Here is a 22,530-nt window from a genome sequence, read left to right as displayed (position 1 = left end):
ATTTTTGAAATCAAGCTGAAAAGACCAAGTCCGCCCGTGACTTCCAGGATACAAACTTCCAGGATACAAACTGTCACAAACTGTCTGACTTCTGGGAGACAAACTCTTATCAGAGCTTTGTCTTCCTGGGATGGGGGCTTGCGCAAGATCTCGGCCAATGGGGCAGGCCGGTGAGCTCCAGGGCAATCACCCAGGCAGGCGGCCTGCCTCTTCTGGTCCAGGTAATAAGTCAAGGCCAAAGTGCTTCCTTTAAAAAACACTTTATTCCACACATCTCCTGGCGGGATCCCCCACCCACTGCACCTGGGGAGCAGCTCCTTATGGACCTGCCTTTCCCTCCAAAACCAAGGGAGCCTCCCGCACACGGAAACATTCAGTTCCCGAGTCAGCGTGGAGTCCCACGCCTTCCCCGAATCGGCCCCAGGATGGGACAACAGATAATTCCTCTTCCTCCCATCTCTCACTGCCCCCATGACACCTTCATGTGCCAGGTCCGTCACTGGCTGATGGCCAAACTCTGTTTTTTTTTTCCACTCAGGCAGTGGAAGCATCCGGGCTGGTGGGGGGCTTCCCTGGGCAGCCTCGTCGGTCTCTGAACCGGCAAGGTTCCTCAGACAAACTTCCCATCCCAGCAGTGGGGGGGGGGGGGGGGGGGGCAACTGCCCCCATCACCGGCACCCAAGAACTGATGGACGGGGCCGGGAGGAGGATAGCAGGCCCCCGATGCCCTGCGGCCTCCAGAACCCAGTGCTGGAGGGCAGGTCGCAGGGGCCTCCCTGAGCAAATTGGTGTGGCCCTTCTGGTCCAGTCCTTGCAAACCAACAGCTCTGCCCCTTGGGGCCAGATCCCTGCACAGACATCAAGGCACCAGGTGAGGGGGTGCCGGCAGAGGGGGCCTTCGAGGTGAGTAGTGGCAATCCCCGCAGTGACACTCATGAGCCAGCTGGGCTGTGAGCCCGGTGACCGTCTGCCTTCTGCCTTCGTGTTCCCAACCCGGCCACGAGGCTGCACACAGGGGACCGGGGGGGCTGTCCTTGTCCTCCTCCCAGGGAAGGGGCCGGCTGGGAGGGCTGGGAGCCACACGGAAGCTGTCTTCAAAGGTCCTGAAATGTGCGGCCAAACAGTTCTGCCCATTTGCTTTCCGTCTTTCGAAAACAGAATCAGCACGGCCTTACCAGCGAGACGTTCCTGGCGCCCCTCTAGGGGCCACGTGGGGAACGACATACCGTTTTATTCTCTTCAAAAACCATTCATGCCCTTTCCCAGGTGACTTGACAGTTTCCAAATAAGCATCATGACAAAAACCAGGCTGTTTCTGCGCTTCCTTCCTCGGCCGACTTACTCTGCCGAACTATGTAAGACGCTTACAATCAGGAGTTGGTCTCAGAGTAGAAAGATACAAAGATTCTGTGATCTGATATAAAATGAGCCCAAGAGAACACCTGGAGCCCGCATACCAGGCACTGGAAAGCAAAAGGAAACTGGGGGGTTTGGGTTCAATGTGATTCAGGGATGCAGCAAAAAAAAAAAAAAAAAAAAAAAAAAGATGATGTCTCAAGAGACACCAGAGCCAACTTCCCAGTGATGGAGAGGAAGCTATTTCTGCTCGGAAGGGGCTCTCCTGAGCTTTTTATTGAGGCAGGAGTGAGTGGGAGGCCAGCAGCCCTGCAGAGATGCCTAGGGTTTTGGGGGTTTTGGGGTTTTGAGGGGTTTTTTTTGCTCTTTTCTTTTTAAAAAGCAAACCCCCAAGGTCCTGATGAGGCCTGCGGTAGGCGGGTCAGCGTGGTTTCTTTTGCCCGTGGTCCTGAAAGCGGCCGGGTGGGCCGGGGTCAGGTGGAGGCTGGGCCGTCCATGGTGGACAGGAGGTGGATGACCTCGGCCCGCTCTGCTGAGCTAATGTGCTGGCTCAGGTACACGATGCAGTCCACGGCCACGTCAGGGTTGTCTTGAACCAGGCTGCAGGGGGAGGGGAGAAAAGGGCAGGGGTCATTCCTGCCACTTAGGTCAGGGGGTCCTAGGGCGGTCGCTAAGAATTCCTGTGCAGGGCCATGCCATGTTCCTGGGTGGGTGACAACCCAGGGCTCCCAAGTCTCTTTGTGCCGTGGTCACCGTGGCAGGAGGGGGGGCGGGGGTGTGGTCCTATACGGCAGGAGGGAATTCTGGGGGTCAGAACACTTGGAAGGACAGTGGACCCTGTCAGTCACTAGCTGTGTGACTGGAGACCCAGTATTTCCCCTAAATTTCAGCTTCATTCCCTAAATGGGGTCCCACATGATCGACTACCCATCTCACAGGGGACCCCATGGGAATGGGGTGAGCAAATCCTTTGGAAAGGCTGGCACCATTGGGAGCCAGCAGCCTACGGCCTAGCAGTTAAGAACGTGGGCTCTCCCAGATGCGCTCTAGCCGTGACCTTGGGCCAGCTGTCCTCTATATTCCAGCAAGGAATACAGCCCCCGAGCCGTGGACCTCGCACGCGAGGCTGAGCCGTAGGCCCGGGGACCATGCAGCGTCATGGAGTCAAGCTGGCACTCTGGGGTCAGGCGGCTGGCGGTAAATCCGGCGCTCGCCAAGAAGTCCAAGGCATGGGCGGGTGGGCGGGGTGGCCACTTACCGTCTGATGGCCTTGAGGACGGAGTCGCGCTTCAAACACTTGATGTTCTCGCGGATGGTGGAACGCAGGCCGCCCCCGCCCTGCCAGTGCTGTTCCAGCCACTTTACCACCATCTGGTTGTTATCCCACAGGTAGGCCTGGGGGGAAGGGGACAGGCAGCCTCAGAGAGGGACCCCTGAGCAGGCTAGCCCCGGGAGGCACGCACCCACCCGTCCTGTCTCCGCCCAGGCCCACCTTGACGGCCCCCTCCGTCTCCACGAACCACCGACGCAGCATGGACTGGATGTGCACGTGGCTCAGCTCACTGCTGGCCTGCAGGATCTCCTGCTTGACCTGGTCCTCCAGCAGGAGGCGGCGCAGACGCCAGTACAGGAAGGCGCGTGAGGTCTTCCACTCCACGATGTCCTGCGGACAAGCCCCAGGCCTGAGCCCTCCGAAGGGGCAGGGGCGGGCAGAGATGCAGGGTGCTGCCCGGGGCGGGGCCCTGGGCTAGGTGCAAGCTCGGTGATCATTCCCGTTTTACAGGCGGGGCAGCTGAGGCTTGGGGCGGGGGGTTGGCGGGGCCAAGATTTCACCGGGACTCTATTCGGGCTTCCCAGAGGCACGGGACTACTCGGGCTTCCCAGAGGCACGGAGAGGCTTAGGCTGGCTGGGAGGGAGCCCCACACACAGGGGTGGTAGGTGAGTGTAGGGTATCTTCTTAGGGGCCGAGCGATGGGGTGGGGCTGGTGAAGGCCAGTGCTGGGCGGGAACAATCCTTCCCAAGTCTGGCCCGTGGTTAGAGACACCCATGGGGGTCAGACTGGTGGTTCCCAAACCTTGCTGCCTGTTGGAATCGCTTGGGGATTTGCAGCCATACTTATACGGGGCTCCCACCCCCTGATACTCTGATTTAATTGGTCCGAAGAGCCACCTGGGCACTGGGATTTTTTTTTTTTTTTTATTGCTCCCCAAGTGTTTCTAACATGTAGCTTTCGAGCCCAGATCTGCTCCGGTTGGAAACCAGGTGACCTTAGGATGGGGCATTCATGTGGGGCTCCCACAGCTGCAGGCTCTTACAGAGACGACACCCTTCTCCAGCATGCCGTGGGCCCTGTCGTGGAGGTCGGCGAACAGCACCGCCACCTGGTGGTAGACGGGCAGGAGCAGGTCCTCCCGGGCCTTCAGCTGGCCCTCCAGGTCCCTGCGGTCCTTATCGGAGAGCTCGGACACTCCTGTGGGCAAGGGCACAAACCAGGGTTTGCAGGACAGGCCTGCGCTCTGATTCGGAAGCTGCCCCCAAACCAAGCTGCTCGCACGGTCTCAGAAGTGTGCTTACCATGGCGAGACCGCATTCAGCGTGCAACTCTAAATGTGCCCCCTTCTCGGGAAGAACCACTGTGCTCACCGGCTACGATCACTTACTATTTTCCACACATATTGCAAAATACAATTAAGGGGATATTATGAACAACGCTGGGCCAATTTCACACCTTAGATGAAATGGACAAATTCCTTGAAATATACAAACTATGGAAGCTCTGCCAAGAGGAAACAGATCCCCTGAATGGTCCTACATATAATAAAGATGAATTTGTAGCCAGAAACCTCCTATCAAAGATTTAAAGACATAATGCCAATTCCGACTCAGAAGACAGGAGGGAACACCTCCCAACTCATTCAAGAGATCAGCATTTACCCTGACACGAAACCAAAGAAATTACACACACACACACACACACACACACACACACACACACACACACACACTCTAATAAATCTTGTGAAGGGCACAGTTATAAAGGCACTGTCACCCAACATGGACTTTTAAAGAGAATTACATCTAAGGCTACAAGTGAAACAAAACTATCACTCAGACAAAATTGGTAACATACTTCAGGTCTGATGGAAAATTCTAAAGGGACATTTTGCTGTGCAAATTCTCATCGTCCTCACTGGCCCCAAATACTTCCATTGTTCTATTTTATGTGTGTTCAGAAATAAATACGCGAAGGCATTAAACATACTTTTTGATGGTAAAGGGCTGATTTTGCAATATGAACGTGTTTAACACATCCCCCGATTTTTGGAGCTGTCTTTTGGCACGCTGGCACTTTGTTTTCACCGGACTAGAACCCCCCCGGGAGGGGAACGGGCTGGGTCTCTCTTGCCCTCTGAGACCTGAGGCGTTTCCACCCCTCTCACCTAGCTGTTCCACGAGCTTCTTATAAACTGGGTCGATCCTCCTCATGGTCTTTATCAGATCTTTCTTTCGGAACTTAATCTCCACTGTTCCCTCCGGCTCCAGAATGCTCGCCCTGAAAAAAGAAGAGGAAGGGGTAGAAGATGTAGGAGATGTCCCCCCAACAAACTACAGCCAGGAGACATGGGGGTAGAGACAGGAGAGCCAGGAAATCCGGGTGTGAGTTCTTAGATCTTTCACAGACTCACTCTGTGACCTTGGGCAAGTCAGAGGGGACTCTCCAGTCATCTGCTTCTATATCCATAAAATATACAGGGGCTGAGCCAACGTCTTAAAATCACGTTTTCTGAACTCTGGAATGCCCTTTCGGCTCTGAGAGCATAGGCCTCTTCTCCAGAACAGCATAGCCCTCCTGTTCTTCAGCTACAGCTACAGCCTTTGTGACTTTCCTAATCTCTGCTCTCCTCGGGCCCGGGTGCTGTTTCTGATCTCCTCCAAGCTCACAAAGGCACAATGAAGAACTCAACATGGTTCAGTATGAGCTGGCCCTCTCACTCACCCCCCACACTGCCCCCTTCATCCTCTTTTGATAGTTTGGAAGCCCCAAGAAATACTTGATGTAGCTCTGAGCTTCCTGGTGGCCAGAGTGAAAAGGTAATGATGACCCCACTTGAGGCTGCTCATGTCCCGAGTCATCCTGGAGGGCGGACCTCAACAGCCCCCCGTGATGGTCTAGGTGCACTGAAGGCGGGACGGGTGTCGCTCATGTGCACCGTATCACAATATCTACCATGATGTCTGGTACATAGTAGGTACTCAATAAATAGTCACTGAATGAATGAATGGGTAACAGACATGGGAAGAGGATGCCTATATTTGGGGCAAAACTACTCATGAGGTCTTGACATCCTACACAGCATGTAGCTTAGAGTCTTCCTTTTTTTTTTTTTTTTTTTTTTTTTTTAAATTTTTTAACATTTATTCAGTTTTGAGGGACAGAGCGTGAGTGGAGGAGGGGCAGAGAGCAAGGGAGACACAGAATCCGAAGCAGGCTCCGGGCTCTGAGCTGTCAGCACAGAGCCCGATGCGGGGCTCGAACTCATGAACTGCGAGATCATGACCTGAGCCAAAGTCGGACGCCCAACCGACTGAGCACCCCAGGCGCCCCAACTTAGAGTCTTCACCTTAAAGTTACTCAAGCACCATGTAGCAAGTACCACTGTCATTATCCTTTCTGTAAACGTTCCTGGAATGAATGAATTCCTCCTTAACAAAGTGCCACAGGTTTCTCTCTCCCGACGAACCAGTAACCTCTCAGGCAAGTATCTGTCAGTCATTTGTTCAGCCAGGATTTCCCAACCACCTGCTAGCGGTCAGGCATTGTGCGAGGCCCTGGCCTATAAAACTGAATAAAGCACAGCCCCTCCAGGAACTCACAGCTTGGGCAGAGACTCAGAGCCCAGGGAGAACTAGAGGACTGGTTATGTTTCCCTTTTTATCCTGGCTGCCAGGAAGCTCAGGTGCCATGAACTCTCCTGATAAAATCCACCTGTGCACTGGATGCTAGTTTCGGACTGGTAAAATTGGAGCCTCTCCATCCTTCAGAACCTCAGAATGCCCTGGCAATTCCTGGCCAGTGGCTCAAAGATGATGGGGCCTCGGGACTGGGGGTGAAGGGAAACGAGGCTGAGGGTCACACACCCACCTGCTCTCCTTGTCTGCGTACGTTTCTATGCACAGGGGGTTGATGGAGGAGTCCACGACCACCCAGGAGCCCCCCCGGAGTTCCCCGTGGGGTGGGATATAGATCAGGACGGGCTGTTTGTACTGCCTGAGGCTGTCCACGATGTAGGCTCCAAACTTTAGCACCTGGTCGTACATGTCTGAAAGCAAAGCAGTTAGTTGCCCGGTGAGGAGGCTTCAGGCCCCAGCACCTGCCACACGCCAAGCCCCCAGCCGTCGCTGTCCTGGGGAGCCTGAGAAAGCGTGTTCAGCCGGGATGCTTCACGGCACCATGGAAAGGGCAGTAGAGGAGGCCAGGTACAGACTGCACCCTTACTGTCCGTGTCACCTTGGCCAGGCCACTCTCCCCTCCCTCACACTGGGGCCTCTCAGTGCCTCCATCTGTAAAAGGAAGCTTAGGGCAATCTCAAGGGTCCCTTCCTTCCAGCTCTGACTTCGGGATGCCCTCACCGGTGACTGCCCCCCACCCTGTCCTGCCGTTCCTAGCACACGGAACCCTATCTATCCAGCAATAGCACAGATCCTTCCCTCCTGCCCACAGACAGCGTGGTCGTTATTTTCCACCAAGACGAGGCTCTCCGAGTACCAGGCACCTTATGTGGTTAGGCTGCAATAATAAAATCAACCATCATCATGCCAGGAGCTAACACCATGCACCCGTGATCAGCTCATATCAAACCCTCACTTCAGACCTCTCTCAGGCTGGTCTTACTCTTAGCCCCTTCACAGGAAGGAAAGTTCCCGGGGTTGCCCACCCTGCCCTGCCCCTCACAGGGTGACCTCTGGCTAGTCACACTGGGAGCCCTCAGTTCCTCATCTGTGAAATGGGTGGATGTTCCCTGAACTGCTCCCATCCTTGGAGGTTGTAGGGGGGGCTCAGCTAAGATGACGACGCGACAGCACCACCTGGAGGGGGTTTCCCTGTCCTGGGTGCTGACCCCGCAGCTTTGGGACACCCACAGGAGAGGTGGCTTTACCTTTCATGCCACCGGAGAACCCCCTCCAGTTGGCAAAGATTATCAGGGGCAATCCCTCTCGGTTGAAATCGTTGATGGCCTGGGCCGTCTTGTAGGCTGAGTCTGGGAACCACACCTGGCCCGCCTGCTGGATTATCTGGAACACAGGGTGGCCTGGATCAGACTCCTCTGTGCAAGATCAGCGAGGGGACACGGGGACAGTCTTCTGAGCCATACCCTAGAGGGCAGGCAATCTGATCTGCGTTGGCACCCACACCAGAGCCAGGGCTCACAGCGAGGGCCCGAAGCTCACCTGCTGGGGGCCCTGCTTCTGCAGCCCAGGGAGGTTCCTTCTGCCTCATTTACAGGCTCAAAGGGGTGCCAAGCCAGTCCAGGCCATACCGAGTCCTAGGACCCACCCTCTGACTCCTGAGCTCCTCCCATATGTGCCATGGCCCAGCTAGAGTCAGTGACAGGGACAGGGACAGGCGCAGAGGGCAGGAGGGATTCCCAGGGACCTGTCACCCCCCTGAAGAAGAAAGACAGCGTAGGACATTTATGCATCCCACAGAGACAGTGCTGGAGACAGGCGCCCCTGGGGCCAAGGACTCCCCTGAGGCTGGAAGGGCCGGCGTGTGACCGCCCAGGATCCCCTACGGCTGGCTGAGCCAGCTGAAACCACAGTCCCAAATTCCCAGCCCTCTGACCTTGGCCTCGGAATCCAGGTTGGCAGGGTCTGCAGGCACTACCACCTCCACGGTCCGCGTCTCCACGGCGATCACTCCAACAGGGATCCCCCCTAGCCTGTGAGGTGGAGCAGGGGCGAGCGGGGAGCTGGGCGGCAGCCCCCTTGGATCCGGGGGTAGACGGGTCCGCCCAGCCCCGGCTGACATTCTATGGGCATCCTGGGTACCTGGGCACTAAAGGCTGGGACACGGGCACGCGTGCAGAAGCGTGCACAGCTTTTACTCTGGCGGGTTATTTTACTGGAAGGCAAAGAAGCCGTTCCAAAGCGGTAAGAGCCTCCTCGCCAGCCGGCGGGCTGGAAAGGTGCCATCGGCGCCCTTCTTGGGGCAGCAGCCATCGTGGTGACGGGGAGGGTCAGGCCAGTGCAGGAGCAGCGCTCTCCACTAGAACTTTCTGGGACGCTGTGTTCCCCCTGGCCCATCCAGAACAGCAGCCGTGACATGCAACCTCGGGCGGATGCTCAGCACCTGAAACGTGCCAAGGGCAACAGGGGAACGGAATACACCTTCCTCTCTCAAGTCACCGAGATTTGAATTGCTGCACGCGGCCAGCAGCCACCGCACGGGACGGGGCGGGTCTAGGCACCGCGGCGTGCTTTCAAAGGGGTGGCGGATGTGGAGCCTGAAGGAGCTGCGGCTCAGAGGATTCCATGACATTAGTAACTGTCACCCGCCTGCTACCAGCCAGGCCTGAGCCAGGTGCATCCCTGGGTCACTCGTGTCTACGAGGCAGGTGGAGAGAACGTCTTTAAATAAAGGAAGGGTTTCCATGTAGAAGAGGGAGATCTCATCGCAGGTCTTAAAAAATAAAACACTTAGGGGGGAGGGATGAGCTGTTAGTACTAGGCTTAACATTTAGTATTTTAATACTTATTTATTGCCCGGGAGAGAAATAACAGCACCAACAAGGACAGGAATAGCAGCCGCTGGCACTGACGGAGCACTTAGGGTGTTTTAAGAGCTTGACACATGTCCTCACAGCAGTCCTCTGGGGGCAGGATTATCATCCCCGTCTTGCAGATGAGGACGTAAAGGCCCAGAGAAAGTGAAGGACCTTAGATCTGACTCCAGAGCCTGGACTTGTAACAACTACCTCGTGCCACGATCTGAATGCTAACTTATAAGGATAATTATAAGGGTCAATTATACGGAGAGGATCCCGCAGGTGGCCAGACAGGTCTAAAATGATGACGGCTGCACCACTGAGGGGTGAGCTGCTCAGCTCTGAAAGCATCCAAGCGATTAAGCCGTCCACCAGCTCTGCGTAGACAAGAGGGCTCCTGATCGTGGCCCTCGTGGAACAGACCTCATAGTTTTGAGTGTCTGTGTGGTTTTCTGGTGGGAGCACCCAGCGCTGTCTTCTGACTCCCAAAGGGGCAGACTCTGGCCCCCAGCAAGCAGATGGCTGAGATGGCCTTTCCTAAGGCCACAGAAAAATCCAGACTTTATGAAGCAGTTCAGCCTCCAGAAAACCATCCCCCCAAATTAGTTTTCCTTTCGGAAAGCCCTGAGGCCAAAAGGAAAGTGTTCTTGGGGGTCACCCAGGAGGAAAGGACCCATGGCTAGTGCCTGGGAGTCCCAGTGCCTGGTGAGGCCAGGCGAGTGCAGGCTGCCCCGTTCTCAGGGTTACCTCGCTCTTCCTGTCACCACCGTCTGGGCCCAAGGTGCCATGATTTCCTTGAAACTGCCGTGGTCAAAGAATCCACTCTGCCAGGATCCCTTCAGAGCTGTGGGCAGAAGGGCAGAGGCCCAGGCCAAGGGGCTGGGTTGATGAGGGTCCCCATGGTCTGCCTGGTGGGGCAGACAACCTGACCTTCACAGCCCAGACACCTGTTTCTCCAGAAAACCACACAGACCCCGACCCCATTAAAAGAAAGCAAAGCAGGGGCGCCTGGGTGGCTCAGTCGGTTAAGCATCCGACTTCAGCTCAGGTCACGATCTCGCAGTCCGTGAGTTCGAGCCCCGCGTCAGGCTCTGGGCTGATGGCTCAGAGCCTGGAGCCTGCTTCCGATTCTGTGTCTCCCTCTATCTCTGACCCTCCCCCGTTCATGCTCTGTCTCTCTCTGTCTCAAAAATAAATAAAAAAAATTAAAAAAAAAAAAAAAAAAGAAAGCAAAGCAAAGCAAAACAAAACCCTCCAAAAACACGGTTGCAGAAAATACCCCAAGTCAGGAACTCAGCCCATTTGGAACATCCAACCGTATCAGCTCCTGCCAATGCCAAAGGCACGGAGATCCTAATCCCAAGGATCAGCCCAGGAGGCAAAGAGAGCTGACAGGGCCCCTTCAGAAGGTGGGATTTGGGGAAGGGACCACCTGCCCGGGAAACCTCATCCTCAATGTGCCGGCAGTAGCTTAATAACATTTAAACGTTAACTGGGGGGGCATCTTCAATTTCAGAGAGAGACAGAGGGAGAGGGAGAGAAGAGGGGAGTCGGGAAGGGGCGGGGGAGGAGGGGAAGGGAGATGACTTGGGGAGGGGGAGGGGACAGAACATGATGATGCCAATTGCAGCCGTCCCTTTAAAGGAAGCATTGGCGCCCTGGTGTCCGTGACTCCGGTTTGGCCAAGGACAAAGGAGCCAGGTGACGCGAGGGTCACAAGCCGCCAGCGAGGGAGGCTGGGTGCCTGAGAACAAAGCAGCCCAACTCCCGTGTCTGCCCGAGGGCTGGCCTGACTAGATGGGGAAAATGGTCAGAAACAAGGTGGACATTTTTTTAGGCAAGATAAAGCCATCCCCCTCAGAGCTCATGGGGAAGAAAGCTCGAGAGAGGCACAAGAGGGGCAAGCGAGCCGCGGGGTATCCTGAGCCGGCAGCGCCCGGCGCGCCCCTGACGGGCACCCCTCCTGCACCACGCAGCTGGACGGGCAGGCGGATCCCTAAAGGCAGCGGCATCTGAAATTCCAGACTCGGGATCATGGTAACGGGCTTAGCTCAGCTTCCCTGGGGTGTTCTGCTTGCTCAGGAGGTAATCAAATACCTGCTTGCCCCTTTCAGAGAGGGGGTGGAGGGGTGTAGTCTTGTCTTTGAAACCCTGACGTCTGCATTTGCCTATGTAACCACGGGGCAGCTCGGAGGGAGGCCAGGCCCCCTGTTTCACTTTCCCTGCATCTGCCAGCCCGAGGACCCCAGAGCCTGTGCCCACTGCTTCTTTATTAACGACTTAGGAAAAGTATAGAGAAAAGTGCCCCCCACCCCCAGCCTCCACTCCCTCTGCGTTTGATCTCAGGTGTCCCCCTCTGGGATGTGTGACCAAGGGACGGTCGGGGCTTCTACCAGAGGGCCCCTTCACGCCTTCTTTTCAGAAAAGAAACCCAAGAGCCAGGTCTCCGGCAAAGCACTTAGGGACTCACTTGGGTGAGGCCGTCCTGCAAGCAGCCACCGGGGGTCGTAGGGAGCCCTGGACGGGAAGAATCCAATTTCTCGGTCAATGGGGTCCGAGGGTGTGGTGATGGGGACTGGACTGCGATTATCCTAGAAGAGAAAACGGCCTCAGTCTTCTGTGCCGGTCAGCCATGCCTGTGATCTGCTTCTCTCCTCCGACCATGATCATGCCTGCCTGCGCCGCAGAACCCTGCCCGAATTAGCCAGTCATCGCCAGCATGAGTGGCGTTTGGTGAGGGCCTGCCAAGGTGCAGGTTCTCAACACCATTGTACTGAATCATCAAGGGAGCTCCCTAGGGTAGGTGCTATTGTTATTCCCATTTCACAGATGAGGAAACTGAGGCTCAGGAAGATGCACAGACTGTCCCAAGGTCTCACTGCTAGCGATGAGGAAGCCAAGAATCGGATCCAGCCCGACTGCAAAGCTTCAGGGTTCTCTATTGTTCAGCGTTACCTCTTTTGATGAGACGCAAGGCCACCCCTTTATAAAGGATCAGCACATAGCATCTTACAATGGCATTAAAATTTTCTTTTAATGTTTACTTAGTTTTGAGAGAGAGGCAGAATGTGAGCAGGGGAGGGGCGGAGAGAGAGGGAGACACAGAATCCGAAGCAGGCTCCGGGCTCCGAACTGTCAGCACAGAGCCCAACGCGGGGCTCGAACTCACGAACCGTGAGATCACGACCATGAGCCGAAGTCAGATGCTTAACCAACTGAGCCACCCAGGCGCCCCAGTGCCATTTTTTTTTTTCTAAGCAAAGAACAGCTAGACAGAGCTGGGTGTCTGAGAGGGAAGGAGGGCAGAGTGAAGAAAAATTAAGCCCAGCCACAAGGGTGGCACTTCCTGGTTCCCAAACTCCCATACCACCCAGCAAGTGAACCTGATGACAAAGTCTTCCAGACTCTACGGTGCAGAGTGGGGGGGATACCGGACCTTTGGCATATAGGACAGCCACTCCAGGATGGTGTACACGCCCTCGAAGTCGTCTGGCACAGTGACGTGGGAGACGCCGTTGTGATGCATGATCTGCACGCCGCCCAGCTGGTTGTTGGAGGTGTAAACCTCTCTGCCCAGGACCTGCTTTGACATGGCAAGGTTAGCAAGGGCCTGCCCGGCTCAGGCCCATTCCACCTGCTTGGAAGTCATCTCCCTCGGCGGTCCTCAACCCTGGCCGCCCGTGACAGTCACCCGGGAGTTTTCAAAACTCCCAATGCCCAGGCTGCATCCGGACCAATTACAGCAGAATCTTTTGAGGCTGGGACCCAGGCATCAGTACTTTTTCCTTAAACTTCTAGGTAGTTGGAACTCCGCGGCCCAATTTGAGGACCAGCGATCCAACCGATTACTTGGGTCTTCTCCAAGGCGAAACCCTACCGGGTATTTCTGATTCGGCAGGTTGGCGCCGGGGCCTGGGAATCTGCATTCGTAACAAGTTCCCGGGTGATGCTGCTGCTGGTTCCGGGACCAGACTTGCAGAACTTCAGTGGGATTTTATCAGACATTATCTTACCAAGGCTTTACAGCAACGTGGGGCATGTTTTCATACAGTGAAAACAGAATCCCAAACCACACGCTCACCAGGCATCATGGAGACAGAAGATGGGATGGAAAGACACCAAAATTTTAGTAGGAGCAAAATTACTTTTTTTGGGGGTGGTCTTTTTCCAATTTTCTACAATATATAATGCCACCTTAATAATTTTTTTAAAATTTAAACTGTCAGCACACAAGAGTTTTAGCACAAGAGCCTAACACTTAGAAAAAAATTGTTTTGGCTCCTGAGAGACCCAGATGAGTACAAATTGGAAAAACAGCTCCTAGCTCAGTTGGAATGACACTGGTTTCATACTGAGAAAAGTCCTCCATTGGGAGACAGTGGTTATGTTAAAATGAGTCCTGGCCCCACACGCCCGCCCCCTACAGTCTCCTTTTCGGTCACCTTGTTGAGAGCGCTGGCTCCCGTCAGGATGATGTGCGAATTTTCCACCTGGATCACTCGCTGGCCCAGCCTCACCAAGTAGGCCCCGATCCCAAGGGCTCGGCAGGTCACCTGTGGAGACAGCAGCCCTTTGGAATTGGTGTGGTTGGGGAGGGAAAGCCCAGGAACCCACTGGGCACACGTGGAGGGTACGATTTGGCCACTGGTGGCCTGGCAGGTGACCAAATGGCACAGGCACAGGCCACTCCTTCGGGCTCACCTAACCTTGGCTTCCAGAAAGAATGTGGTTAATGAAGAAGAGTGTTGTGAGGATAGACAGCAGACACAGAATGTTCTGGTTGTTGCTTCACACAAGGCATAGCGTATATGTAGTTCTTCTGAGCCATGGTAGCCTCTCACACAGCCACAGGGCATCTGGGAGTGCGTGCAAAACTGGTGATATCTGACTAAGGTCTATACCAAGGTAAGAGTGTTGTGCCAATGTCAATGTCCTGGGTTCGATAATGTATTATGTAGGATACTGCCTTGGGGGAAGCTGGGTGAGGGGGACAGAGGACCTCTCTATACTGGCTTGTAACTTCTGGTGAGTCAGTCGTAAACTTTTTCAAAATTATATATATCTACATAGCTATCTATCTATATCTATCTATATATACATATATATAGATAAATACACACATATATATGTCATCATATATAATTATATATACGATATATGTCATATATAATTACATATTACATCATCATATATAATTATATGATATGTGATATGTCATAATGCATATAAATGTTATATCATTATATATATGTGTGATATGTATTATCATGTAATTATATATTATATATGTCATATCATGTCATATATATGTCATATATCATGATGTCACCATCATAATGATATATATACATTATGACATATATCATATATATCATATCGATATAAACGATATTATATATGATACATACAAAATATGTACTTTGGAACATATAAAAATACATATCTTTTGTAGATATTAATATATATAGATTTTGAAACATGTATGAAATATATGTAAATGAGATGCAGAACACTAGCCTAAGGAAGACACTCATGGCCACATTTTCCAGCCTGGAAACTGAAGATCCAACACCGAATGTAAAGATAAGGTCTTAAACGACAATCTACCATGAAAAGAATAGTATTACCAGAAACAGCAAATATTTTTGAAAAGGCCAAGGGAGGGAAGTGGAGATATTCATTCAGTACCAATTAAAACCCGACAAAAGTTCTTCTAAATACTCAGTACCTTTTAAATAAGAAGATACATTTTGAGATAATTGTTAAAACTGACCCCCGAACCAGGTTTCAAGGATATTAAAGTATTGCTGTTGATGTTGGTGTAAGAACAGTACTGTCATTTTGTAAAAAAGCATGGCGGGGGAAGGTCTTTATCTAGTAAAGATCTGCATCGGAGCATCCACAGATGGAGAGACAGGGCCAGGGGCTTCCTTTAAAATATCCCCAAACAGGAGAGCAGAGGGACCGAGGGGGCAGGACGAGCTGCTGGCTGACAATCCCTGCAACTGCATGATGAACGCACGGGGCTCTTTACTTCCGGGACGCTTACAAAGATTCCATAAGAGAAAGGTGAAAAGGAAAAGGAAGTATAATAGGAGACTCACCATACTGATGGTGACGATCTCTTCGTAAGCTAGGGAGGACTCCCCTGCAATCATGCCCGAGCCCTTGAGGTTCTCCACGCCCAGGCCACGGTCCTTCCCGATGATATCCGTGATGACATACCTTCACGAACCGAGCATGGATTCAAGACCAAGCTCTAGCCCAGAAAAATTCAAGGCGGACGCACTTCCCCGGGACCCAGGGCAGGAGGGACGGACGAGCAAGGTGAGGGAACAGAAGGTGACAAAGCAGCCAGGGGTGAAAGGAAAGCAGAGGTCTAGGACCTTCACAGTTGGTCCTGAATTTTCTAGAAGGGCAAGTACAGCATCAGTAATTATCACCCTTCCAACCAAAGATGTCTGCCTATTTGGAGGCTATCCTCATGAAATGTTGCCCCCACCCTGCCTACCTCCAAAAACCATCTAGAATAGCGTTTGGTCTACAGAGAGACGGGGAAAGCCACTTAGTTCACAGTCAGTCAATCAACCAATCAGTCAGTCAAGAGATTCTATGGCCACAGAAGTGTAAGCCACTATACAGCCCAGCCCCTGTTAAAGATTCACAAGACACTGCAACCGTTAAAGGTTCTGAGAAGGCCTGCAGTAAAGATGCTTTTTAGATCTCCTTTAAATCCAGTGTTCCTCAACTTAGTTGATTATGGAACTTTTTCTACACTACCTTCCCCCCCCCCCAACATATCACCAACTAACATTCCAGAAAACCTAGCTGGGAAATTCTGATTTTGTCAACCTCACTAAAACAAAACAAAACAAAACAAAACAAAACAAAACAAAACAAAACAAAACAAAACACCTGCAAAACTCCCTGGAAAAGATAGCTGGTAGCTGGTAGCCTTGAACCTTCTCCCTGGAGCAGACTCCCACCTTGCCTACACCTTACCAGCCTGCCAAATCGCTGCTGTGTCAGTCTGGCTAATTTGGGCATAAACATGAGCTGGCAGCTCCGGGGAACCCATCTAATTCTTCTTGCGTGAGGTACTATTTTTATGAAAGCTGTGACTCGTTTTGGGATGGCAAGGAAGGGCTCACCCTGGAGAATTCCCCAGGGGTCTAAGTCGTCGGTGTCCAGAAAGCTCAGGGTTCCCCACTGTACAAACACCACCAGCCCATTTGAAAACGTCACCCACAAGCCCAGAGGCAATGAGAGGGATTGCCCATTAGCAACTGAAATCGACCAGAGGCAAAATGAAGGAGCTACCTGATAAATTACTTACCTGGACTCTCCCTCTTCCTCGATGTGTTTACAACGGACAGAGTTTAGGGAGCTGATTCTGGTGTAGTCTTGAGGCGTCAGGTACAGGTATTTAAATCCCTTAAAAATATATATACTCCAGTGAGGCTGTGAATTCAGCTCCCTGCACTCGACAGCCAATGTTTTTTATAAAAAACCACAACACTATAGGGGCGGAGGTTAATAACGAGTCAACAATGTGTTAACAGCCTAGTTAACATGTCTGATGTTAATACCATATTCATAACGGCTATAAACTGAAGGTCTGATCAGTGCTAAGAGCTTTCCACTCATCTTTACACACAACCTCACATTTTTCCTGCTCTGATTCAGTTCCTCAACGATCTTTTCATCATTGCTCCCCTGAAGGGTCTCTTTTGTTCCCTTCTTGCCAGCTCCCTCCACCAAATTTTATTATATAGTTTACGAACCATGCGTATGTATGCTTATCTATATATGTGTGTGTGTACGTATGTATACATGCTTTTTACATGAAAAGAATAATTTTTGCCCCTCTGGCAGAGGCAGGATCACCCCCTTGAGAATGCATGCTTTGCCTGCAAAAAATAACTGTCCCCTGCAGTTCCCCATCATGAAATGCGCGCTTTTCTCTCATTCACTGCGCCTTTATCATGGCTGGTGCCTCTACGTCTCCCAGATCATTTCTGAGAATTCTCTGAGGCCAGGGACTATGTCTCATTCACCTTTGTATCCTTCATGTACAGTGCATTCAGGAGGTGCTCAGCCTATATTAGCTCAACGTTTATAAACTTGTCTTCATTATCGTTCCCCTAAGGTGCCTTTTTAGGACATTTTTTCCTAATTGCCACCCCGTCTCATGAAATGTTAATACTGATCAACTTTATACGCCTTTTGTGTGCTGTTCGTAGGTCTGTGCTTTGTACACAAAGACCGCTAAGATTTTTTCCGCCCCCTTGTGGGCGCCATCAACCCCACCAGGTGGCGCCACACCGCCAGGCTGGCTTTGTGACGTACTTTGTGGGGGTCTCCTGGGTCCACCCAAGCCACCTGGAACATGTGCTTGATCTCCTCTGCAAGGCCGATACAGGCCCCGCTGTTGGCTGCGAGGTAGATTTTGGGGATACCCTCCGCCCGGGCCATCTCAGACGCACGCAGATACAAAAGGTCTTCTCCCAGGCCGAAGGATCCAATGCGGAAGGTGATGTCATTGCTGATGACGATCGCATCCCGCCCTTCTGGATACTCTCGGGTCTTAAACCTCATCTTGAAGGCCACCATGCCCACCTGCCGAGGGGATGCACACACGAGGAAAACGGTTTGTTTCTTCAGGGGGACATTTTTGGAAAGGGTGATTCCAGCCAGGGGCTGGGCTCTGCTGAATTCTTGCCTCATTTCCTCCAGGGAGGCGGTTCATCTCCACCAGCTGGCCCTGAGGGTCCAGCACAAGCTCGGTGTATGTCAGGATGTCTTTGGGGTAGTCGTCTGTGGAGCCCCACAGTTTAAGGAGAGCCTAGGGACAGGGAAAGAAAGAGAAAACCTGAAGTCACCATTAGGGAGGCACATTTTCTAGTTCTCTCTTTTTTTAAAGCATCCACTCTTTAAAGCACGCACAGAAAAACCACACAGAATAATAAATACCCAAGCACCTACCTCGTGGTTTTGTCAAATCCTAATTTTTCCGCGGATGCTTATGAATTTTTTTAAAGGAAGAAGAAAAATGCAGTTGAGGCCCCTGGTGTAGCCCTCCCCAACCCGTCCCTCCCCAACCCCAGATAACCATCTGTCTTGAACTCAGCGTCTACTAGTCCCGTGCATGCTTTTATGCATTATATATGCATACATTTAAAACATGCCGGGCGCCTGGCTGGCTCAGTGGGAAGAACACGTGACTCTTGATCTCGGGGTCATAAGTTCGAGTCCCACGTGAGGATCGAGAGTTGTGTGCTCTTCCCACCGCACCAGCCAGGCACCCCTGCATGATTTTAAAATTTAAATAAATGGTCTGGCCCTGGACACATCCTTCTGTACCTTGCCCCATCGGCTCCCCCATAGGTGTGAGAAATGTATCCATAATGAGAAATTTAACTCTGGTTCATTTTTTCTACTATTCAGTTTCCATGGTGTGAGTAGATCATAATTTACTTATTCATAGCCTTTTCTAAGGAACATTTAGGTTGCTTCCAATTCTGCAGTACTAACAATAAGGCTGTAACGAGCATTCTGATGGTCTCTTCTTATAAACCTGGATGAGTCTCGCCAGGTAGGTACCGAGGAGCGGAATTGCTGGGTCACTGGGTTGGTGAAGCTTCAAGTTTGATCAATATTACCAAACTGCTCTCTCATTTTTTTATGTTTATTTTTAGTTTTGAGAGAGAAAGAGAGAGAGAGAGCGCGCGCGCATGCGCGCGCGCACACAAGTGGGGGAGGGGCAGAGACAGAGAGGGAGACACAGAATTTGAAACAGGTTCCATCCAGGCTCTGAGCTGTCAGTGCAGAGCCCGACACAGGGCTCGAACTCACCAACGGTGAGATCATGACCTGAGCCGAAGTCGGACACTTAACCAACTGAGCCACCCAGGCGCCCCCTGCTCTCTCATTTTTAAAGACCCTTTACAGGTCCAGTAAGAAGGCATAAGAATTCCTTTGTTCCATGCACTTGCCAACACCTGTTTTGTCAAATATTTTAACGTTCACCTGTCTGCTGGGTGTGAAATTATACTGCGGTATTAATCTGTTCTCTACTGATTATTAAGGAGAGCCTCTGAATACACTTATCGACCATGGGAGTTTCTTTTTTGCCAATTACCTCCTGTTTGTAATTCCCGTCCATATTTTTTATAGTTTTCCCTGTTTTTTTTTTTTTTTTTCTAACTGATTTATACGTGCTCTTTAGATAATCTGTTGTAATCCCTTGCTGGTAATAGGCATTGAAACATATTCTTCCAAGCTGGGACTCATCTTTCCTTTTTTGCATCAAGAACTTCAAAATTTTAACATAGTCAAGTTTATGGGTCTTTTCCTGTACAGCTTATGCTTTAAACTGACTCCAAGTAGCTTTAATCCCCTTGAAATTTATTTCTGTGTGCTAGATAAGGTAGAAATCGAAACTTACTTTTTCCAATTAGATAAATCCTCCTTTACCCATGCAGGATATGCGCCAAGATACCCAGCGGATGCGTGAAACCCCTGACAGTACTGAACCCTATATATGCCGTTGTTTTTCTATACATATGATAAAGTTTAATTTATAAATAGGCACAGTAAAATTAATAATAAAAGAACAATTATAACAATACACTATAATAAAAGTTATGTGAACACAGTCTCTCTCTCTCTCTCCCAGAATGTCTTATTGTACTAAACTCACCCTTCTTCCTGTGATGGCAGGAGATGATAACATGCCTACACGATGGGCTAAAGTGAGATGCCTGATGTAGGTACTGTGACATAGCGTTAGGCTAACACTGAACTTCTGACCACACGTCAGAAGGAGGAACCTCTGGTTCCAGACTGCCGTTGACCACAGGTAACTGAAACCGTGGAAAACGAAGCCACGGGTAAGAGGGAACTACTGTACCTTTCGGTGACGTTCACTCCCTTGATTCACAATCCCACCTCTGCCTTCGGTCAAGGCTGTTTGTGAGTGGGTCTGATTTTAGGCTCTATGCTGTTCCACTGGTCTACTTGTCTGGCTCTATTGCAACAGCACACCGAAAAAAGTACTGCTACTTTAAAACAAGTGATGACGTTTGTTAAGACAAGTCCTCTTGCCTTTAGTTCTTTGTTTTTGCTATTCACAGCTTTTGCTTTTCCATACGAATTTTGCAGTTTCACCAAAAAAAACCCTCTGGAATTATACTGAATTATTCATTTGGGCATGAATGTTGTCCATACTATTCTGTCTCTTTACCTAAAAGAAAGGGGATGGGGGCGCCTGGGCAGCTCAGTCAGTTAAGTGACCAACTTCGGCTCGGGTCATGATCTCGCAGTTTGTGAGTTCGAGCCCCGCATCGGGCTCTGTGCTGACAGCTCGGGGCCTGGAGCCTGCTTCCGATTCTGTGTCTCCCTCTTTATCTGCCCCTCCCCTGCTCATGCTCTGTCTCTGTTTCCTTCAAAAGTAAATAAAAGAATGATACTGCACTGACAACAGTGAATGGATTCCATTAGGGTGGAATTTTATTTGCTGAGACCCGTTTTCCTGTATTTTCCAATGAACACTTCAATCACTAGGAAAACACAACAAGACACTGTTTTTAAAAAGTAGACTAAAAGTTCCTTAAAGCTAGTGACTCCACCCTCTTCCTCAGGGTCGACCCACCCATAGCATGGTGCCTGGAATGTGGCAGGTACAGACCTTCACAAATGAGCTCTTAATAAACAAGCTTTCAAAAGGCCAGGAGGAAACACACCAAAATTATTAAGCAATGTGTCTTTAGGACACGGAACCATGAGTCACTTTTTTCTTTTTTTCCACGCTCCTTTATTTTCCTAAGCTTCTGGATTACGTGACTTTCTAACATGAGGAAGAAAGTAGGTTCATTTTAGACAAGACGCTAGGAAGGCATTCCCAATACGGAGTTCTTTAGGCTGGGGTCTTCAGGAGAGTAACTAAGGACGAGGAGGGGTGTGGGGCGGGTGGAATCCCAGGGGGGACCCGGGGTGGTGCCCCAGGAAAGCCACAGGACTTGCCTGCCTGAACATCTCCGGGAAGTCATACACGTAGGTGGTGCCCAGGGACTGGGCCTGGAATCGCTTGGCCTGAAGCAGATCCTTGGTGACGTAGGGAGTGTTGATCAGCATCCCGTGCTGGGGGCCCTGTTTGTTGCCAAAGGAGTGAAACATGATCTGGGAAGACAGAAAGAGAAACAGAGTGAAGGAGGGGACTCCCAGAGAGCCACGCTCCCGTCCAATTTACTCCCATCCTCCTCAACGAAAAGGCGGCGGAAAGAAGCAAAGCTCATCACATCACGTGACAAAGCGCATGCCCCAGAGAGCTAATCTTTTCTCTGCCACCGTGGGCAACCAGCACGAGAAGGGACAGTGACAGGTATGGGAGCGTAGCTCCAAAAATGTGACTATCATAGGGCTTTACACACGCGCAAAAACTGGTGAAATCTGAATAGAGTCCACATCTGTGTTATTAGCACCGTACCAACGTCAACTGCCTGTCATGACAAGGTCCCATTGTTTACAGTGCTATCATTGGGGGAGGTCGGGTCAAGGGTGCTTGGGAACTCTCTGCAGTAATGTTTTCCCCTCTACTATTTTTCCAACCTCCTGATACTCTTTAATCGCTTAAAAATAAAAAGTTATAGATGTAATGGAAGTCAATGGGATATTTGATTTGGTTTACAAAGATCTGTTCTAAAACACGGCTGGGGAAAATACCCATTGCCCTAAGGGAGCCAGCCTTATGGGAGCTGCACGACGGTGACCCACGGCACTCTGCATCTTATCCCAAATATCGGTCCTTGAATGGATCAAACTTTGGATTGATTCTCCTTCCCAGAGGAATGAACAACTGGCATGCAGAAGCTGACACGTCTACCGTAAACTCAAAGCAGCCACCCCAATCCAGCAGATGGCCACCAAACATCATTTCAGTCTGTGTCTTGCTCTCTCGAGCGGACGGACCCCGACTGCACTTTGAGGTGGGTCTCTGTGGGCCCGCCCAGCCTTACGTTTCCAGATCTGGGGTCGGTGACTTCTTTGTAGAGGCTGATGTCCAGGTAGTAGCCCGATTCGTTGGTGATGAACAGGCGGATGGGAACAGCACTGCCGGTGGTGGTCTCGCGGATGTTGATCTTGACCTCAGCCTGCAGCACGCGGAGTTTCCACAGCCGGCTGCCGTAGCGCATAACCATGGAACGCACGGACTCCTCGATCTGCCCCCAAATCACAGCAATTCCACTCTCAGGCCCCAATCCAGGCACACTGGTAATATACAGGTCTAGCTATTTATAAATAGTTGTGATAACAACGGAACGATGAGGGACACTGAAGGCAAAACACCTGTGACACAGTACGGACCCACAAATAGCCACGTGCTAAGTACAAGAAGAGCATGATCT

The 22,530-nt window shown here is 51.3% G+C and overlaps 1 protein-coding gene across 7 annotated transcripts in view; it reads right to left on the bottom strand.

Moving 5' to 3' along the window:
* Positions 1 to 244: 244 nt before the first annotated feature.
* Positions 245 to 22,530, bottom strand: part of ACACB (acetyl-CoA carboxylase beta) — a 109,575-nt gene continuing 87,289 nt past the window's right edge. For 5 of the 7 annotated variants that reach the window (XM_086681911.1, XM_086681910.1, XM_086681912.1 and 2 more), the window contains 18 exons: positions 22,141 to 22,344; positions 21,149 to 21,304; positions 17,847 to 17,969; positions 17,474 to 17,743; positions 16,461 to 16,558; positions 15,229 to 15,349; positions 13,567 to 13,677; positions 12,561 to 12,704; positions 11,595 to 11,715; positions 9,872 to 9,968; positions 8,203 to 8,299; positions 7,517 to 7,652; positions 6,502 to 6,679; positions 4,799 to 4,911; positions 3,674 to 3,828; positions 2,849 to 3,019; positions 2,615 to 2,751; positions 245 to 1,956 (listed from right to left, as the gene is read on the bottom strand). In XM_086681911.1, the coding sequence (XP_086538037.1) occupies positions 1,830 to 1,956; positions 2,615 to 2,751; positions 2,849 to 3,019; positions 3,674 to 3,828; positions 4,799 to 4,911; positions 6,502 to 6,679; positions 7,517 to 7,652; positions 8,203 to 8,299; positions 9,872 to 9,968; positions 11,595 to 11,715; positions 12,561 to 12,704; positions 13,567 to 13,677; positions 15,229 to 15,349; positions 16,461 to 16,558; positions 17,474 to 17,743; positions 17,847 to 17,969; positions 21,149 to 21,304; positions 22,141 to 22,344 (2,559 nt within the window). In that variant the 3' untranslated portion in view covers positions 245 to 1,829. The other 2 variants (XM_086681915.1, XM_086681916.1) reach the window with 2 other exon arrangements.

This window comes from Puma concolor, chromosome D3 (genome assembly GCF_028749965.1).
Source record: "Puma concolor isolate L17-30 chromosome D3, mPumCon1.1.hap2, whole genome shotgun sequence".
Taxonomy (NCBI): Eukaryota; Metazoa; Chordata; class Mammalia; order Carnivora; family Felidae; genus Puma; species Puma concolor.
This window is presented reverse-complemented; position numbering and strand designations above follow the sequence as displayed.